The 17,695-nt window shown below is 34.3% G+C and overlaps 1 protein-coding gene across 2 annotated transcripts in view; it reads left to right on the top strand.

Moving 5' to 3' along the window:
• The window catches only part of NBEAL1 (neurobeachin like 1), a 161,012-nt gene that overhangs the window by 129,347 nt on the left and 13,970 nt on the right, over window positions 1-17,695 (top strand). For both annotated transcript variants that reach the window (XM_068544631.1, XM_068544630.1), the window contains 7 exons: window positions 1,953-2,093; window positions 3,760-3,890; window positions 6,605-6,714; window positions 11,080-11,197; window positions 12,270-12,367; window positions 14,717-14,833; window positions 17,293-17,382. In XM_068544631.1, coding sequence (XP_068400732.1) covers window positions 1,953-2,093; window positions 3,760-3,890; window positions 6,605-6,714; window positions 11,080-11,197; window positions 12,270-12,367; window positions 14,717-14,833; window positions 17,293-17,382 — 805 coding nt within the window. The remainder of the gene's footprint in view (window positions 1-1,952; window positions 2,094-3,759; window positions 3,891-6,604; window positions 6,715-11,079; window positions 11,198-12,269; window positions 12,368-14,716; window positions 14,834-17,292; window positions 17,383-17,695) is intronic.

Raw genomic sequence — 17,695 nt, 5'->3', positions numbered from 1 at the left:
GTTAAATTGATATTGTTTAGAATTTCTTTCACCTTGTAATAAGTATGTGCTAAAAGGTAATAGGTTCTTGAAATTTTCCTCCCCAGGTATTTTAGACTTAATAACCTACAAATCTAACATTCCATCTAATATAATATTTTGGTGGATATAAAATTAATAATACTAACCTGTTGTTCACCAATAATGTGAATAAAGCACAGTGAAAAGTGTGAAAATTTAGAAAGTGATATTTGAATAAGGAAAGGAAATATTTATAGTTCTATATATTTATGAGCCACCCTGTAAACGTCTCATACTTTTTTTTTTATCCAAAGCCAGCTGCTGACAGTAAAAAATAATCTAATTTTAATTTTCCTTTTTCTCCATGTGAACTTGTGGATGACTTGTCAGTTATGACTTCTAGTAATAAAGACAAAGAGCAGTTCTGCAAACAAACTTAGTTGTAGATTTATTTGAGAGGGTTGATGGTACATTATTTTTTCCCCCCCTTTTTGTTTGCAGATCTTCCCCAGGACTTTTTGCAGTGTTTAATATTTGATGTACTAAATGGAATTTTGCTGTGTATATATTACCCTACTGCCATTAGTCAAACTGTTAACACTATTCCACAGGAAATACTGATCATATAAATTAACTTATTTTATAGATAATCAAAGATACAATTTAATTTAAATTTCAGTAGTATATTTTTTTGCATAGGTACAAATGACTTTGACCTGAAAACTTTCTTTATTCTCCTGAATATTAATGATTTCTATGTAAAAGGAAATTGACCTTAGCTTGATGAACTGATCAGTATTTTGGTTTTAAAATGTCAATGTTTATTGCTTCCAAAAAACTGTTCATTCTTATTTAGATATTATACCCACTAACTCAGATGTCACCATTCAAAACAATTACAGGATCAGAGATAGTTCTTGCAGAATTATTATATATATCCTTTGCTGATAATCTGATTTAGACCTTCTTCTATTCCACCATCGCCTTTTTTTTTCCTTTTTTAAAAAAATTTTATTAGAGTATAGTTGATTTACAATGTTGTATTAGTTTCAGGTATACAGCAAAATGATTCAGTTATACATATACATATATTCTTCTTTTTCAGATTCTTTTCTCATATAGGTTATCACAGAATATTGAGTAGAGTTCCCCGTGCTATACACATCTCCTTCTTTTACCTTTAGATCATTAGACGTTCATTTTTACAATTCTTGACTGACCTTCTATATTTTTTTCCATTATCTTGGCCACAAAAGGATGTCTAATTATCACATGCTTACAATAAGCAGAAAAATAGAAACAACCTAAATATCTATAAGTAAATAGTTAAATTGTTGTATATTTGTACATCTACTTGTTATAAATACCGTGTACCTGTTAAAAATAGACTATTCAGTCGTTTTGTAAGATTTTAAAAAATTTTTATTGTTGTGTAGTTGATTTACAATGTTGTTTCTGCTGTACAGCAAAGTGAATCAATTATACATATTTTGTAAGATATTAATAGAAAATTGTTAGATGAAAAAATAAGTTGTGAACAATATATAATGTATAGTGGTTTTATATTAAAATATATATTTATATTAAAATATATATTAATTCATAATTCAGGATTGACACATATTCATCAAAATGTTAATATTAATTATCTCTGGGAAGTGCAATTATAATTGATTTTAAATTTCTTCATTTTTGGTAGTTTCTCTCTGGTTTCTAATTTATCTATAGTGAATATGTATTATTGCATAATACAAAAGTGTTCCAAAATCCAATATTAGTGCTATTTTATTGTTCAGAAAAAAGTATTAATAAATTTTTTTTCATTTATTAACATGACGTGATGATACAAATACATAGTTTCTTAAAAACTGTGTTTTCAGCAATACAATACAAGCATATGTCCTAAGTTAATTTTACTATTGTGCTTATAAAACTTTAGTTTCTTTTTTTAGATACGAAAATTTTGAGGATCCTATGGGAACTATTGATAAATTTCATTATGGTACTCACTATTCAAATTCTGCTGGGGTTATGCACTATCTTATTCGTACAGAACCATTCACCACCCTCCACATCCAGCTTCAGAGTGGAAGGTATGTTTTGGGTAAATAAGCTATTTTCTTAAGACTGTATGATAGTGTTGAAAACTCTTTGCCTTCATGTCATGTACTGTTATAACAGGGCCTTATCTTTTTTTTCTCCTCTGTTAGGTTTCGATTCATATACTAGCCCCCTAGATAAAAGCAGCCAAACTAGTTTGAGAACAGGTCACTCAAACTGACTTACACAAATGACGTTTAAGGTGAATTCCTTTTTACTGCTATCCAGTAAGATTACAGATTTCCAATAAACACATGATTAACATCGTTAGTCATCAGGGAAATTCAAATCAAAACCAAATTGAGATACCTCTTTCCCCGCATGAGGATGGCTGTAATAAAAAAGACAGATAATACCTACTGTTGATGAGTATGTCGAGAAATTGGAATAATTATGTACCGGCAGTGGGAATGTAAAATGATGCAGCCTCTGTGAAAAACAGTCTGGCAGTACTTCAAAAGGTTAAAGATAGAATTACATATTACCCAGCAATTCTACTCCTACGTATATACCCAAGATAACTGAATACATATGTTCATGCAAACACTTGTACACAAATGTACTTAACAGCATTATTTATAATAGCCAAAATATGGAAACAACAAAAATGCCCATCAACTGGTAAAGGAGTTAATAAAATGTGGTATACCCATGCAATAGAATATTATCTGGCATGAGTTAATAAAGGGAATGAAAGATTGATATATGCTACAACATGGATGAACCTTGAAAGCAGTACGCTGAATAAAATAAGCCAGACACAAAATGCCATATATTGTATGATTTACATAAAATGTCTAAAATAGACAAATCCATAGAGACAGAAAGTAGATTAGTAGTTGCTCAGGGGTGGAGGGAGAGTGAATGGAGAGTGACTGCTATTAGATGCAGGGTTTCTTTTTGGAGTGATGAAAATGTTCTAAAATTGATTGTGGTGATGGCTGCACAGCTCTGCATATACTGAAGGCTGTTGAATTGTTCACTTAGAGCGAATTATATGTATGTTAATTATGTATCAGTAAAGCTGTTCTCCCCCACCCAAACAAAAAGATTCTGCCATTAAAGCTGTACCTCTCCTGCAATTTGAATATACCATTATTAGACTTTATTGATGACACAGTCATTGACTATAATTAAATTTAGAGTTCCGCTAAGTTTAGCTCTGCTTCAAAGCAAGGTTGCTAGGCATAAAGAGTCATATTAGTCATTAACTGTCACTTAGAAGTCATCATTTATGGAATAAATCCAGGAAAACACTATCAAAGGAGATTGAAACAGAAGGGGTTTATGCTGTTTGTGTTTAGCCAGAACAATAAAATTGCAGCATGACCACGTGAGCTTCTTTCAACTACCATAGGCCCATGATGGAACTTGAAAATAAAGTTAAAATAAGATAATAGTATATGCAAGTAAAGTATAAAAGCTTTAGCTATAGAACTATTTCCCTAACTCACCCTCTGGTTTTTAGCAAAAGAGTTTGTAAAGATACTTATGTATCAAGGATTAACTCAGCAGCATTTCCATAGATCTGTTAACTATGTATATAAATACTATAATACTTAGAGTGATATTTAAACTCTGTAATTTTAAAATATCCAAATAATATTTATTCACTTTCTGTAATAAATTTTACTGATTAAAAATTATCTCCACATGCAGGTTTGACTGTGCAGATCGACAATTCCATTCCATCCCTGCTACCTGGCAGGCTCTCATGGACAATCCATATGATGTGAAGGAACTTATTCCTGAATTCTTCTATTTCCCAGAATTTTTGGAAAATCAAAATCGTAAGAAATAGGAGATTAAAAATTGGACTGAACAGGTCCCAATGGAGAATCCTGAAAAATATCTTTTAGGACATTTTTGTGATGACCTCTAGATTATTTAAGGTTCATTCTGTCGTGTATTATTCAGTGACAGGGCTTAAATCATGTTCAGGTACTAGTCTTATCTTCTACGGAAGTGCTACAGTGAATAAGATAAATGAGTCAAATTTGAATTGGTAAGAGAATTTATCAGAGTACAGTGTTTACTAGAGAAGCAAAAAATGGCTATATGCTATTTCAGCTATAAATCTCCATGGGTTAAAAGTGTTTGAGTTAGATAAGATGAAGATTTATACCAGGGGTCAGCAAACTATAGGTTCATGGGCCAAACCTGTGGGCAGACCCATGTGTTTATAAATAAAGTTTTATTGGAATACAACTAGCCAATTCATTTACATAAACTGTGGCTGCTTTCACAGTATAATGGCAGATTTGAGTAATTGCAACAGAGACCATAGGGCTCACAAAGCCAAAAATATTTATTCTTTGACCCTTTGTAGAAGTTTGCTGACTCCTTTTACAGCAGAAGACAGGAGGCAAGTTGAAAATAATGACTGGGTACAAGTTACCATAATATTTAAAAAACCATATTATGTTTTTGAAGAAAAGAATCATAGAGTGAAATATGGTCTTTAAAAATGTCCAAATAATTTTTCTATGAGGTAGGTTTAGATTTATTTTAAGTACAAATAAGGAAATTGGCAAGGTTCTTACTACTGGTGTTCTTTAGGGAAATTCCAGTGTCAAAGGGCTGTTACAACTTCTTTTTCCTCCCCTAGCACGTAATGTTAATGTTTGACCCTTTGCTTGCTCAGTAGAGTTGTTTGTCCTGCTGGTGAAAGCATATCCAGGACTTCATGACCTTCAGTTGTGCACTCTGGGGCAAGTTGTTGGAGGCAAGGCATCTAATTCTCAGAGTAAGGCAGTTAGAAGTGGTCACCTTCAGAAAATCAGATGCAACTGTTGACTAAGTGTGATCCTAGACTCTTAGTCAGCCAGAGGATTGGAGTCTTCTAAAGCAGCGTGTCTGGGATAGTAGGAATGAGCAGATTAAATTTGGATACAGAATTTAAGGTTTGCCTAGCTTGACAGTTACTCACATTCACCACAGCTAGTTGCTGTCTTGTACTACTGTCCTGGTGGCCTCCAATTCTAATTATACATTGCCTCTTTATTTGAAATGAGCTGGGTAGGAGAAAGCAAAGTATGTTAGAATGACAACAAATATTAATAAAACCAACTCAAAATTGTGCAAGCAAGAAAATTTTAGTACTTTCTATAATAAAAATCCTGAGATATGGTAACTTAACAACATATCAAAGCCAAGTTCTTTCTGTATTTTCACTCTGCTGGTCTGGGTGTTTTGGCTTTGTTCTTAGCTAGTTACTGTCATGATTACAAATAACTAAAGCAATTCTAGGCATCATAGGCAGATACAACAGTGTCTTAGAAAGAAGTGGGACTTTCAAATTCTTTGTGTCCTTTCTTAAATTTGAGAAACCCTTTCTCATAATCTCCCTTCACTGTCCAGAGCTGGGTCATATACCAATCCCTATGCCAGTACCTGCAACAAGCATGAAATATAGGGCAGGATGGATACTTGAATAAAAACAAGGTTCTTCTGCCAGATAAGGAGGAATGGCTATCAGGTGGCCAAAAATATCTGCTATACAGTAGTTGGGTTAAGGCCACACACCCTGTGCATCCTGTCATTCTGTGACACTTAAACCTCTCTTCAGCTTTAAGGGCACGCTGATATTTTTAGGCAGCATCTTTAATGAAGGTCTTTTGTGTTAACACTTTTCCCTTTCCACACTGTATGAACAAGAAACTCTCATCTTTGGGACAATTTTGTCAAAAGTACTGTGTTCTAACTAGAATGAGCAAATCTTTACATCAGTATCTGCTTAAAATAGTGGTATATAAATATATTGTTCTTCCGTAAGACAAACAAGTCATTTTAAGTTGTAAGTTACACCAAAAAGCTCTAAGGAGCTCTATTTTGTAAATTAACCATTAGAAGGACTATGTTAATTATTTTTAATGTAAGAAGAATGCTTACTGTTGCATTTTTGTTCAGGTTAAGGGTTTTGGTCATAACTATAATTTCCTCCACTTTTTTCAGCAAAAAAACTATTATCTGATTTACCTTCTAATAACTAATTTTAAACTATCTTATTTTCATTTACCTTTTTAATCAACTGATAAAATGCATTCCAATAAATAAGAATTATTTTTACCTGTTCAATAAACTTATATCAAGAAGGGAACTTGATGGGGGGAGGGATAGATTGGGAGTTTGGGTTTGACATGTACACAGGGCTATATTTAAAATAGATAGCCAACAAGGACCTGCTGTATAGCACAGGGAACTCTGCTCAATACTCTAATAGCCTTAATGGGAAAAGAATTTGAAAAAGAATAGATACATGTATATGTATGGCTGAGTTGCTTTGCTGTGCATGTGAAGCTAACATGGCATTGTTGATCAACTATACTCCAATATAAAATAAAAATTTTAAAAAAAGAGAAAGGAACTTGATTCTCACCTTTTACTCTTAATAAAAGAGGAAGAAAAGCCTTCAGTTTTGCCAAGGAATATACCTTTTTATTTGTTTTACTTGATTTATTTAAATCTAAAATGATTTGATACATTTATCTTTTACATGTCTTAGAATTTAACTTGGGTCGTCTACAAGTTTCCAGAGAACTAGTAAATGATGTCATTCTCCCCAAATGGGCTAAGTCAGCTGAAGATTTCATCTATAAACATAGGAAAGCTCTGGTAAGATTTTTGTGTTTAGTTATTAGACAAATCAATAAGATAAAGATATATGTGTTTTCCAGAGGATGATGGAATAAAGTATATCTATTATTTTCCTGGATTAATTTGTAATCTATTATATGTGCTGTTTTAGAAAGTATAATATAGTAATTTATTTTGAGGTTATGGATCTTCTGATATAGTGAGACTATAGTAGTACAGTCCCATGGATATATGCAAAAAAAAATTTTTCTCACTTCTATAAGATATCTACCTATTGTATGTGAAACTATTTCGGTCACCAAGCTGGTATAGTTTGATTTTCACAGTTCCCACATTTGTTTCAAATCTAACAAGAATAAGTACTTTTTTTTTCCTCTGAAGGATTCCAGTAAGTTTTTAGTAAGACAGCTAAATAAATCCTAAATGCCACTTAAAAATTTTACTAGTTTTTTTTTTTTCTTCAAACTATAACCCAGGTACTATTTTTTATTTTATTTTATTTATTTATTTATTTATTAAACATTTTTAAAATTTTTTTTTATCTTTGGCTGTGTTGGGTCTTCGTTTCTGTGCGAGGGCTTTCTCTAGTTGCGGCAAGCGGGGGCCACTCTTCATCGCGGTGCACGGGCCTCTCACTATCGTGGCCTCTCTTGTTGCGGAGCACAGGCTCCAGATGCGCAGGCTCAGTAGTTGTGACTCATGGGCCTAGTAGCTCCGCGGCATGTGGGATCTTCCCAGACCAGGGCTCGAACCCATGTCCCCTGCATTGGCAGGCAGATTCTCAACCACTGCGCCACCAGGGAAGCCCCGATTTTATTAGTTTTTTAGCTGTATTTCCATTTTGGAATTGAAGGACTAGTGAGAGTTAGTTTAATGTTGCTATTGTGTTATTACCTTGCAGATTATGCTTTTTCCCCCCACAAGAGCCCACTTAGCTTTCTATCTAAACTGAAATGTTACAGATTCTGAAACTAAATAGGCCAGTACTTGGAAACATTCCTTGTCATTAGTACATAGTTAGTCAAGTTTACAAAATGCAGGATTACATTATAACATTTGTAAGCAGTAACCCCATGCATGAATAAGGAATTGGGAAAAAATAAAACAACTCTGAAAAATAATCCGTTACTTTTTAACTAGGCAGGAATTTCTCAGACGCTTCCTTCTGTGTTATCTGTGACAGTAAGCAGGGGTCCAGGATTTTAGGAAGACATACTCCTCATTAATAAGAGGTTGAAGTTTGTGTTTCAGTTACGTATTGCCGTGTAACAAACTATCCCAAAATTTAGTGGCTTAAAACTATAGCCATTTTATTATTTCTCACGCTTATGTGAGGTGACTTGCCTCAACTAGGCAATTCTTCTGGTCTTGCTTAAGGTTCTCATCCCCTTGCAGTCATATGGCAGCTGAGGTTGGAGTCATCTGGAGGCTGCATTGAGACACTGGGATGCTGACTTTTCTCCCTCTCCCTGTAGTCTCAGGATATCTCCTCTTCATGTGGTCTCTCTAACTGATTAGCCAGACTTCTTACCTGGCAGCTCAAGGCCCCCCAAGAATGCAAAAATGGAAGCTTCTACACTTTCTTAAGGCCTGAGGCTGTGAACTGTCACAGTATCACTTCTGCCTTCTTGTCATGGTTAAATAGTAACAGGGTCAGTGCAGATTCCAGAGGAAAGAAAGTAAACTCCATCTCTTAATGGTTGGAGTGAGAAAGAATTTGCAACTATCTTTAATCCACCATACACAGGCTGCCCTCTGGCCATGAAGTATCTACATTCCTTCTACATGAAAAATGTACATACTTCCTCTCAAGACCTTCCCAAAGTCTCAGCTCATTAAGGCAGGGTTCTGCAGACTTTTTCCGTAAAGGACCAGCTAGTAAATATTTTCATTGGCTGTAAACTTAGTCTGTGTTGAAATTCTGCCATTGTAGTGCAAAAGAAAATGGGGGGGGGGAGGGGGCTTCCCTGGTGGCGCAGTGGTTGAGAATCTGCCTGCCAACGGAGGGAACACGGGTTCGAGCCCCAGTCTGGGAAGATCCCACATGCCGCGGAGCAACTAGGCCCGTGAGCCACAATTACTGAGCCTGCGCGTCTGGAGCCTGTGCTCCGCAACAAGAGAGGCCGCGATAGTGAGAGGCCCACGCACCGCGATGAAGAGTGGCCCCCACTTGCCGCAACTAGAGAAAGCCCTCGCACAGAAACGAAGACCCAACACAGCCATAAATAAATGAATAAATAAATAAAATTTAAAAAAAAAATGCTGACAACTACCACAAACACCACACAATCCAGAAAAATAAAATATTAAAAAAAAAAAAAAAAAAAGAAAATGGGGGTATGGCTGTGTTCTGCTAATCTACAAATCTGGCTGCTAGTAAGGTTTGGCCCACAAACAGTAGTTTGCTGATCCTTGCATAAAGGCATGAGGCCTGAAGTCCAGAATCTTATTAGTCATCTAAATCAAATCCATGTGTGGATGAAACTACTACAGTATCTCCTCTTGGATCTGAAGACTGAAGTAAGGAGACAAGTTATCTGCCCCCCATGTAACAGTGGTGTAACAAGGACAGGAAAACTATAATAGACACTAACATTAAAAAGGAAGCGAGAAAACAGAGGCATCTAGCCTCTTGTTTATAACAATTCAGAATTCCAGCAGGGGCATGCTCTCAGTTACTTTACTAGGGCCCAGTGCTATTCCCTGATATTGGTTCTCCATGGATCTTTTTGTTCTACCCTGGGCTCTTGGCTTTTCACTCTGAGTCATTCTTTTCCATAAAAACTAAAACAAAAAACATTGTTTACAGGAGTATCTTTGCAAGCCTCTTTCCTAACCGTGATAAGCTGGAAGCCAAATTCTCTTTTATTTTTTGAACAGTTTTTAACTTTTTCAGCTTGAATTAATGCAATTTCTTTTAAAATGTTATGGGTTTCTTATGCATCAACTCTGTTGGGCAAAAACCATTCCACATTACTTTATGAGATAGTCATTATCTCCTTTGGGCTGAGTGGGAGGCTACAATGGGAAAATGTTCTTAAGGTTAAGATGCTCTATTGTCTAGTTGAGTGGGTCTGTGACACACAACCTAAAATCTTTGAGATCTCAGCAGATTGTTTTTTAGCCACACTCCTGATCTAAACTTTTCCCCAAGGCCATATTTTACTGGAAACATTCTGATTTAAGCATTAACTTAGGTCATTTCTCGCTTTGAGAGTCTGCTTTCTAGTGATCCTGGAAATGAGAAATAATTTTCGTACCCAGCAAGACCCAGCTCCTTTATATATATATATATATATATTTTTTTTTTTTATACAATAGCTAACTTTTTTTTTTTTTTTTTAGTACATTTATTTTATTTATTTATTTATTTATTTTTGGCTGTGTTGGGTCTTCGTTTCTGTGCGAGGGCTTTCTCCAGTTGTGGCAAGCGGGGGCCACTCTTCATCGCGGTGCGCGGGCCTCTCACTATCGCGGCCTCTCTTGTTGCGGAGCACAGGCTCCAGACGCGCGCAGGCTCAGTAATTGTGGCTCACGGGCCTAGTTGCTCCGCGGCATGTGGGATCTTCCCAGACCAGGGCTCGAACCCGTGTTCCCTGCATTGGCAGGCAGATTCTCAACCACTGCGCCACCAGGGAAGCCCTCCTTTATATATTTTTAAAATTATGCTTAAAACCCAAACAGTTCATTTTTAAAACTCATCCTTGCTCCTCCCACACATAATCACAGGCAGCTAAAAGAAGCCAATTAGCATTTAAAAACATTCTGTCTGGAAGTCTCTGTCCCCAGATCCAAGAGTTCATTAGGTACCCTTTCTATCTTTCATGTAACGAAAACATGAGTTCCCTTTTCTCCTGTCTCCAATAACAATTTTCTTATGGTCTTTCAACTCCTCACTAACAGGCTCCGGGTTCTTTAAGCCTCTGCCTGCCACCAAGTTCACCTCTTAGTTGGCGGTGTTGGGGGAGTGTGGAGGGAGTGATTTTTCAGCTATCTTTAATCCACCCCACTGCGGTTTCCTTGTTTCCTTGAATTGAATTTCTGGACTATTTCAGTGGAATTTTCACAACAAAGATGTATTCCACAGCTATCATTAATTTTTTTGTTGTTCATATTTGGGCTATAAGAATATTTGTTATTTTCTTCACCCATTAGTTAGGAGATGTATATGTAGTAAATATTAATAAATATGTCTACATTTTACTAGATAGAATATAGTCAAATTGGATCAATGTTTAACATGATTTTGAGATAATTCTATTTACAGTGATAAGATTTGTGTGTGGAAATGCTTAAAATGCTCTTAATTTTTTAAAGGGCCTATCATTACGTTGTAGTTGGAAGGTATCTCTATATTAATTGCTAAATTTGTTTTTTTTCTAGGAGTCTGAATATGTTTCTGCTCATCTTCATGAATGGATAGATCTGATTTTTGGCTATAAACAGAGGGGGCCAGCTGCAGTGGAGGCACTCAATGTTTTCTATTACTGTAGTTATGAAGGTATAAGCCTATACTTTTTCTCTTACATTTTGTTAATAGAAAATATTATTTAATATGTGTTTATACATGGTATTTTGGGCATAAGTATTTAACACAAGAAAGACTACATTTAAAAAATAGTTTTAGTGATCTTTTCTATTTGAAAGGCTGCTGCTTTTTAAAAAAATAGTAGTTAAAATGTCAATTATTGGTGGCATAAAAGATTTTGATCTCTGGCCATATGTGTCCTATTCAGTTGGGTCTGAATATTCTGTATTAAATTGTTAGCAGACATTAAATAAGACTTCTTAGAATTAAAATAACAAATTCTTCCAGTGTTAATAAGATGACATTATTCTAATGTTTAGCTCTGGATCAAGAACATTTTCTGAAGGCTTTGAAAGGCTTAAGAAGGTGTTCTTTCCTAATCCTTCCATAGAGCTAATAGTTCTAAAGATTATGAATAGTGTGAAGTTTTATGAATTTGAGCAGAACCCACATGACTTTTGGTAAATAGACAAGCATGTTTTTACCTTGCTGTATTCATTTGATAACAGTTTTGTAGGAGGGTAGTATAGCATGGTGGTTAGGAGCATAGACTTTGAAATCAGACTTTACCTAGTTTGGTCAATTACTAGCTATGTAACAATAGGGATTAAGTATGGCCATATATAATATATTCAGTTAGCCAGAATATCACCTTGCCCAACTTTTGTTAGATAAACTAATTTATAGCAGTATTTTTGTGTGGTTATTACACTTGTTTCAGCTTAACTATCGTGAAGAAAGCAATCAGGTATACTATGAGTATAGTGTGCATTTTTATAAGAGAAACTTTTATAGGCTACCAGTTAACTTTTGTTTAAAATATTTTAGTTCTAAACAGTGGGTGGAATTTATTTTTGTACATATTTAATATCTGAAGCTTTACTGATTTTTTAAAAAGTATCTCTTTACAGTATTTTTATAAATTGATGAATGGAATAATATTTTGTTGAAAATATACTAATCAGTCTCTGATATGTTAAACAGTTGTGTGGCTTGCTGATTTGTTTTCACTCTGTAGTGAATTGACTACTTCTCTTGGTTTCAGGAGCTGTGGATCTGGATGCCTTAACAGATGAGAAGGAAAGAAAAGCCTTAGAAGGGATGATTAACAATTTTGGGCAAACACCTTGTCAACTGTTAAAGGTAAAGCATAAAATTTATTGATTACCGAAGTCCAGAATTTAATTGCTAAGGAATAGTACTACCAGTACTTTCAAGGTTTTTAATGATTTAAAACCTTATTTCAGAATAATCTAGAATTTGGAAAAAATTATACTGTCACTTTAAAAATAAATAGATTTAAATGATTGTTCCTATTTTGAATGACAAAATATTGCCATCAAAATCCACATATTCAGTCAATTCGTCTTAAGTCACAAAGGATTTATATTTACTCAGAAAGCCAATCACATTTATTTTGTTGTTTCTGGGAAAGGAAAAGGTGAGGTTGAAGGCCCCTGTCAGGTGAGCTATTACTCCCTCCTTTATTAAATGGAGAAGGAGCTCTAACTGAATACCAGTTAGGTTATACCATTAAAGCTGTTCTAATACTGGGACTCATTGCATGTATAAGACTTCTAGTAGCTGACATCTGCCCCCAAAGTGTTCTTACCATCCAGAGCCCAAACCCAGTCCTAAAAATCAAATTGCAAAATATATAAAATCGAAGTATAAATATTACTGTATTTCTTTTCCCATCCTAGTATCTGAAGTTAAATTATTGTCTTCCTAATTGCATACAGCTTTGGATTCATAGACATTAATCCAATATTAGTTTGCAAAGACGTCTTGATCTTTGTTAGTATATGAATTTGGAAATGAGGAATACATAATAATATACCATAATAATATACCATTTATTAATGCTTCCTCTGCAAGCACTGTGCTAAGTGATTTACCTAACCTTCACAGTAAATATTCAATTATCCTTATTTTATACATGATGAAGCTGTATTTCATAGAAATTAATACCTAGCCTATAACACCTTAGAAAAATCAAATACTTTTTTCCAACTTTACACAACTAGAATGTGACTGGGACAGAATTTGGATGCATGATCGTCTAACTCCAAATCCTTTCTTCCATGCCATGTTTCCTCTGAATTAATAGCTGTAAGCCCCCTTGTTGAACTTGTAGATCATTTTTCCATTCTTATGGGCTGTTATTTATATCCTAATTATGACACTTTCCACCTTAGTTAGTTGTACATTTATCCATTTGCCTCACTATATTATAATATGTTAAAGATGGCAACTTTTTAAAAATCATTTTTGTATCTTTCTTGCATATAGTTTGTGGGCAGTAAGTATTTGTTGAATTGAAATCTCCACAGCTATAACAGCAACAGTATATCTAAACTCTGGCTTATAGATGAACTTCTGTTAATTCAGTTATCAGACCAAGATTTATAATTGTTACTATTCCTTAGCAACAGTTTGTTTGAATCCTCCAACATTGATTTTTGCAGAATATTCATATTTGAAATTAATCTTTATTCCTTACCTGCTGATAGTCAGAAGGCAAAAGTAACAGAATAAAACAGAACACTTCATTGGACTTTGAAATAGAGTCTATAATATTTTTGCAGCAGCTTTACTTTTTTTTTTTTACAAGGGCAGTGCTAATTAGGTTTTATGATAAAAAAATGACATAAAAATCAGCTTTTGATTTCAAATAAAGTGAATAATATTCACATGGATAATTCAGAGGTAAATATTGAATTAGAGCTGTCAAATCTGTTTCCTATAATCTAATATTTTACAATGGAGTTAGAATCCTCTTTAGCTGGATTTCTATTCTGAATTTTAACTGTGGCATTGGAATATTAATTTGACTTGTAATTTTCTTCTCATTTAAAAAGGTGATAATATCTTTTGTTTCTGACATTAAAAGTAAGGAATAATAATAACTTATTTGAAAAGCAATGCAGTAATATCTATAATTTGATTCTGAGAATATTGACATTCAAATCTTATTTCAGGAATTAAAGATTCACCCGTATTATAAATTTTGACTTTTGAATAATGTATTTAATTTGACCAAACATATACATAAGCATGTACCATATTTATGATACTTTTCTATGTGTTGAAAATCCAAAAATGAATATGACTTATTTTCTGACTTTAAGGTACCTATTGTCTAGTTGGGAAAGACCATAACCAACTATATGTAATCCAAAAAAGAAAGAAATAAGTACTAAATAAAATACTAAATAATGTAGTGTGCTGAGAAAAATAATAGAATAGTTAATTCTGACTTAGAAATTCAAGAGAGAGATCAGTACGAAAAACTTTAAAGTAGAAGTAGGGTTTCTCTAGGAATGAAGAGGGCCTGAACCCTGCCAAGGAAATTGAGCAAAAGCCAGGAGTTGTCAATAGTACATGATATGTAATCCATCATAGCTAGAGTCCGGTATGTATGAAGGAATATAGTGAGAGATGTTTTAATGTAATTATGGAATTATTTTTTTCTTAATTTTTTTTTTGAAGGAACCACACCCTTCTAGATTATCAGCAGAGGAAGCAGTGCAGAAGCAAACCAAAACAGACACTTCAACCTTTAACTTATTTCAACACCTCCCTGAACTCAAGTCATTTTTTATAGAGGTAATATCCAGCTTGATAATATCAAAGGATTTTCTCTGTGAATTCTGTACACTTCATTGTTCCTTTTGTTCTTTAATGGAGAGGGTGGATTTTAATACTTAATCCAAAATAGTAAATAATACTTCAGTAATATGTTCTTAGATTTTTTAAAACAACCTTGTTGAAAGCTTTTGTTTGCTACTGTAATGTTTGTTTTGGCTTTCTTTCTTCCAGCTTCACGTTCTTCTGAAGGAAACATAAAGAGGAAGAATAATTTGATTTAAATTGCTTTTTGTGTCAGTTGAGATGATATGTAGAGGAAGTCTAAAATAACTTTTAATTACAATGTCTACTCATATATAAAATTTGGCCCATGAGTCAGAATGTTAATTGATGATGTCAGAAGGAATAGTCAGGTGGAGCAAGATAGATAGTTAATGCTGTTCTTGAAAGAATACCTTCAAATTCACATGTTTAAATATACATATTGAATTACGGTTGATTCTTGAACAACACAGGTTTAAACAGTGTGGGTCCACTTATACATGGATTTTTTTTCAATAGTAAATACTACAGTACTACATAATCTGGGATTGGTTGAATTTGTGGGTGCAGAACTGCAGATAAGGAGGAAGCGCAGATACAGAGGGCTGACTATAAATTATATAATAATGCATGGAGGGTTGGTGTCCCAAACCCCCGTGTTGTTCAAGGGTCAGCTGTTCTTTGAATAGTTCAGAATGTGAATATGAAATGCATTAATACCTATACGTTTGGTTAGGACAGATAATATTAACTCTTTTGGAAGAATACAAAATGATAAAAAGTTACTGAGAATAGATTGGAGATGTGCATAGAACAAGGAATAACTCTCATGCCATACAGCAAATGGGTGGTAAATGTTTTCTTAAAGGGCCAGATCGTAAATATTTTGAACTTTGTACCTACATATCATTTGAAGGTGCTTAATTCTTCCAGTAAGGAAATGTGACAACATGATTTTGTCTCCCAGGGAAGCTCATTAGAGACTCAGCTCTGCCTAGCACATTCCAAAATTCTAGACTCCCAGAAGAAAAGCCTGTTATTCAGACGATTGTTTGCACAAATAGTCTAGGCATAGTGAGCCACGTGTATTATTGAAGACAAGTTTTATATCAGTGTAAGGAAGTCTTTGCCTGCCAAGTTCCCTGATGCCAGCCAATGGCCAACCTTGCAAGCAGCCTTTCTAAGGAGGGCAGTCTCAGTCCTGCTATGTTAACTTTTTGCTACACATAGGGCAACCCACAAAACCCTATTTGACCCCTAAACTGATGGACATGTAATAAGATGTTTATTATGTAATGCTGATAAAAGTATTTTCATCATGTCTAATCATTTGTGGCATTGTTTTTTTATAGTACAATACATTCTGAGTTCTGTCTGCAGATGCAGTGGCATTTGCCCCTCTCTGCACCCACCCCAAGTCACAGGGTAGCTTTCCTCAGGGCCAGTGTCTGGAGCAGGATAAAGAACACAATAGATATCCTTGGGTACCAATAATTGTTAATCCCTTTTCATCATCATACAAGAAGGTGTTTCCCACTCATTCATATGAAAAGAGAAGGCCTCTTTTAGTTCTCGGATTCCTAGGTATTAAAATGGTGAAGAAAATTGACGTAGCAGTGAAAGCAAGGGGCTTATTAAATGGATTTCTTCAGATACTATTTCCATTTATGCTTGTTTAAATGTCAGTTGTCTTCTCTTGATTAATTCACAGTATGAAGAGAAAAGATATGCATTAACTTCATGTGGTTATACATCATTATTTAGTTCATATAAAGCTATTAGAAAAGCACTTGGCATGTCGTATGTACCCACTGTTAGGTTATAATTTATCTAATAAATGTTAGGTATAATTTATGAACTATTGTCACATCAAAAAACTTATTTCAAATCGTTTTTCTCTTTCACACTGTAATAAGATAATGGTGGATGTTTTCTGAGGACTGTCTTTATTTTCTGGTCCTTTGTTGTAGCTTTCAGGAAGGGCCTCAGGTAATGGAATAGATCTATTTTTTGAAAGTTAAACCCAAAAGGAAAATTCCATAAAATATAACTAGTTTTCCCATTTCACTTATTTGAGAAATGTTTTCTTATATGGTCTGTATTTTCTACTTTATATTCATGCCAGTACGGCATGGGAAAAGGAAAGGTTTTAAATCACTGGCTGTTTTAAATGGTTGACACTCCTTGAAATCTACATCCTTGTTTAACAGCAGCATAGTGGAATACAAGAGGTGATGGGTTTCAGAACTTTCAAGTCTGCCATTCAAACATGCTATATAATTCCTTTCCTATATTTTAAATTAAGTGATGATATGTTTTGATAGAGTAAAAGGCTATATCACAGGGTTTATCTTTAAAGAAATAGAAGTTTTCAATAATTGTACCTAATAAAGATAGTAGAACCAGCCGCTAAACCTCTGTCCTTTATTTTATAGGGAATTAGTGATGGTATTCCACTAATAAAGGCCATTGTCCCCAAAAATCAGTCTCGTTCTTTTATTTCACAAGGCAGTCCTGAGTTACTGGTAAGTTGATTTATACTTTTTCACACTGCCATGTCTATATCCATTACAACTTATGAAAAAAATTGAGAAAATAAAAAATTTTTTAAAGTCTTTTTGAAAAGCATAGGTAAGGGAATTCCCTGGAGGTCCAGTGGTTAGGGCTCCACACTTCCACTGCAGGGGGCCTGAGTTCGATCCCTGGTAGCCTGGTGGGGGAACGAAGATCCCACATGCTGCACAGCACGGCCAAAAAAAAAAAGAGAGAGAAAATTTTTAAATAGAATTAATAGAATTAATTTGACCAAGTATAAAAATGTATCTTTTATTTACAGAG

The sequence above is a fragment of the Eschrichtius robustus genome, chromosome 5, assembly GCF_028021215.1.
Source record: "Eschrichtius robustus isolate mEscRob2 chromosome 5, mEscRob2.pri, whole genome shotgun sequence".
In the NCBI taxonomy this organism is placed as follows: domain Eukaryota; kingdom Metazoa; phylum Chordata; class Mammalia; order Artiodactyla; family Eschrichtiidae; genus Eschrichtius; species Eschrichtius robustus.
This window is presented reverse-complemented; position numbering and strand designations above follow the sequence as displayed.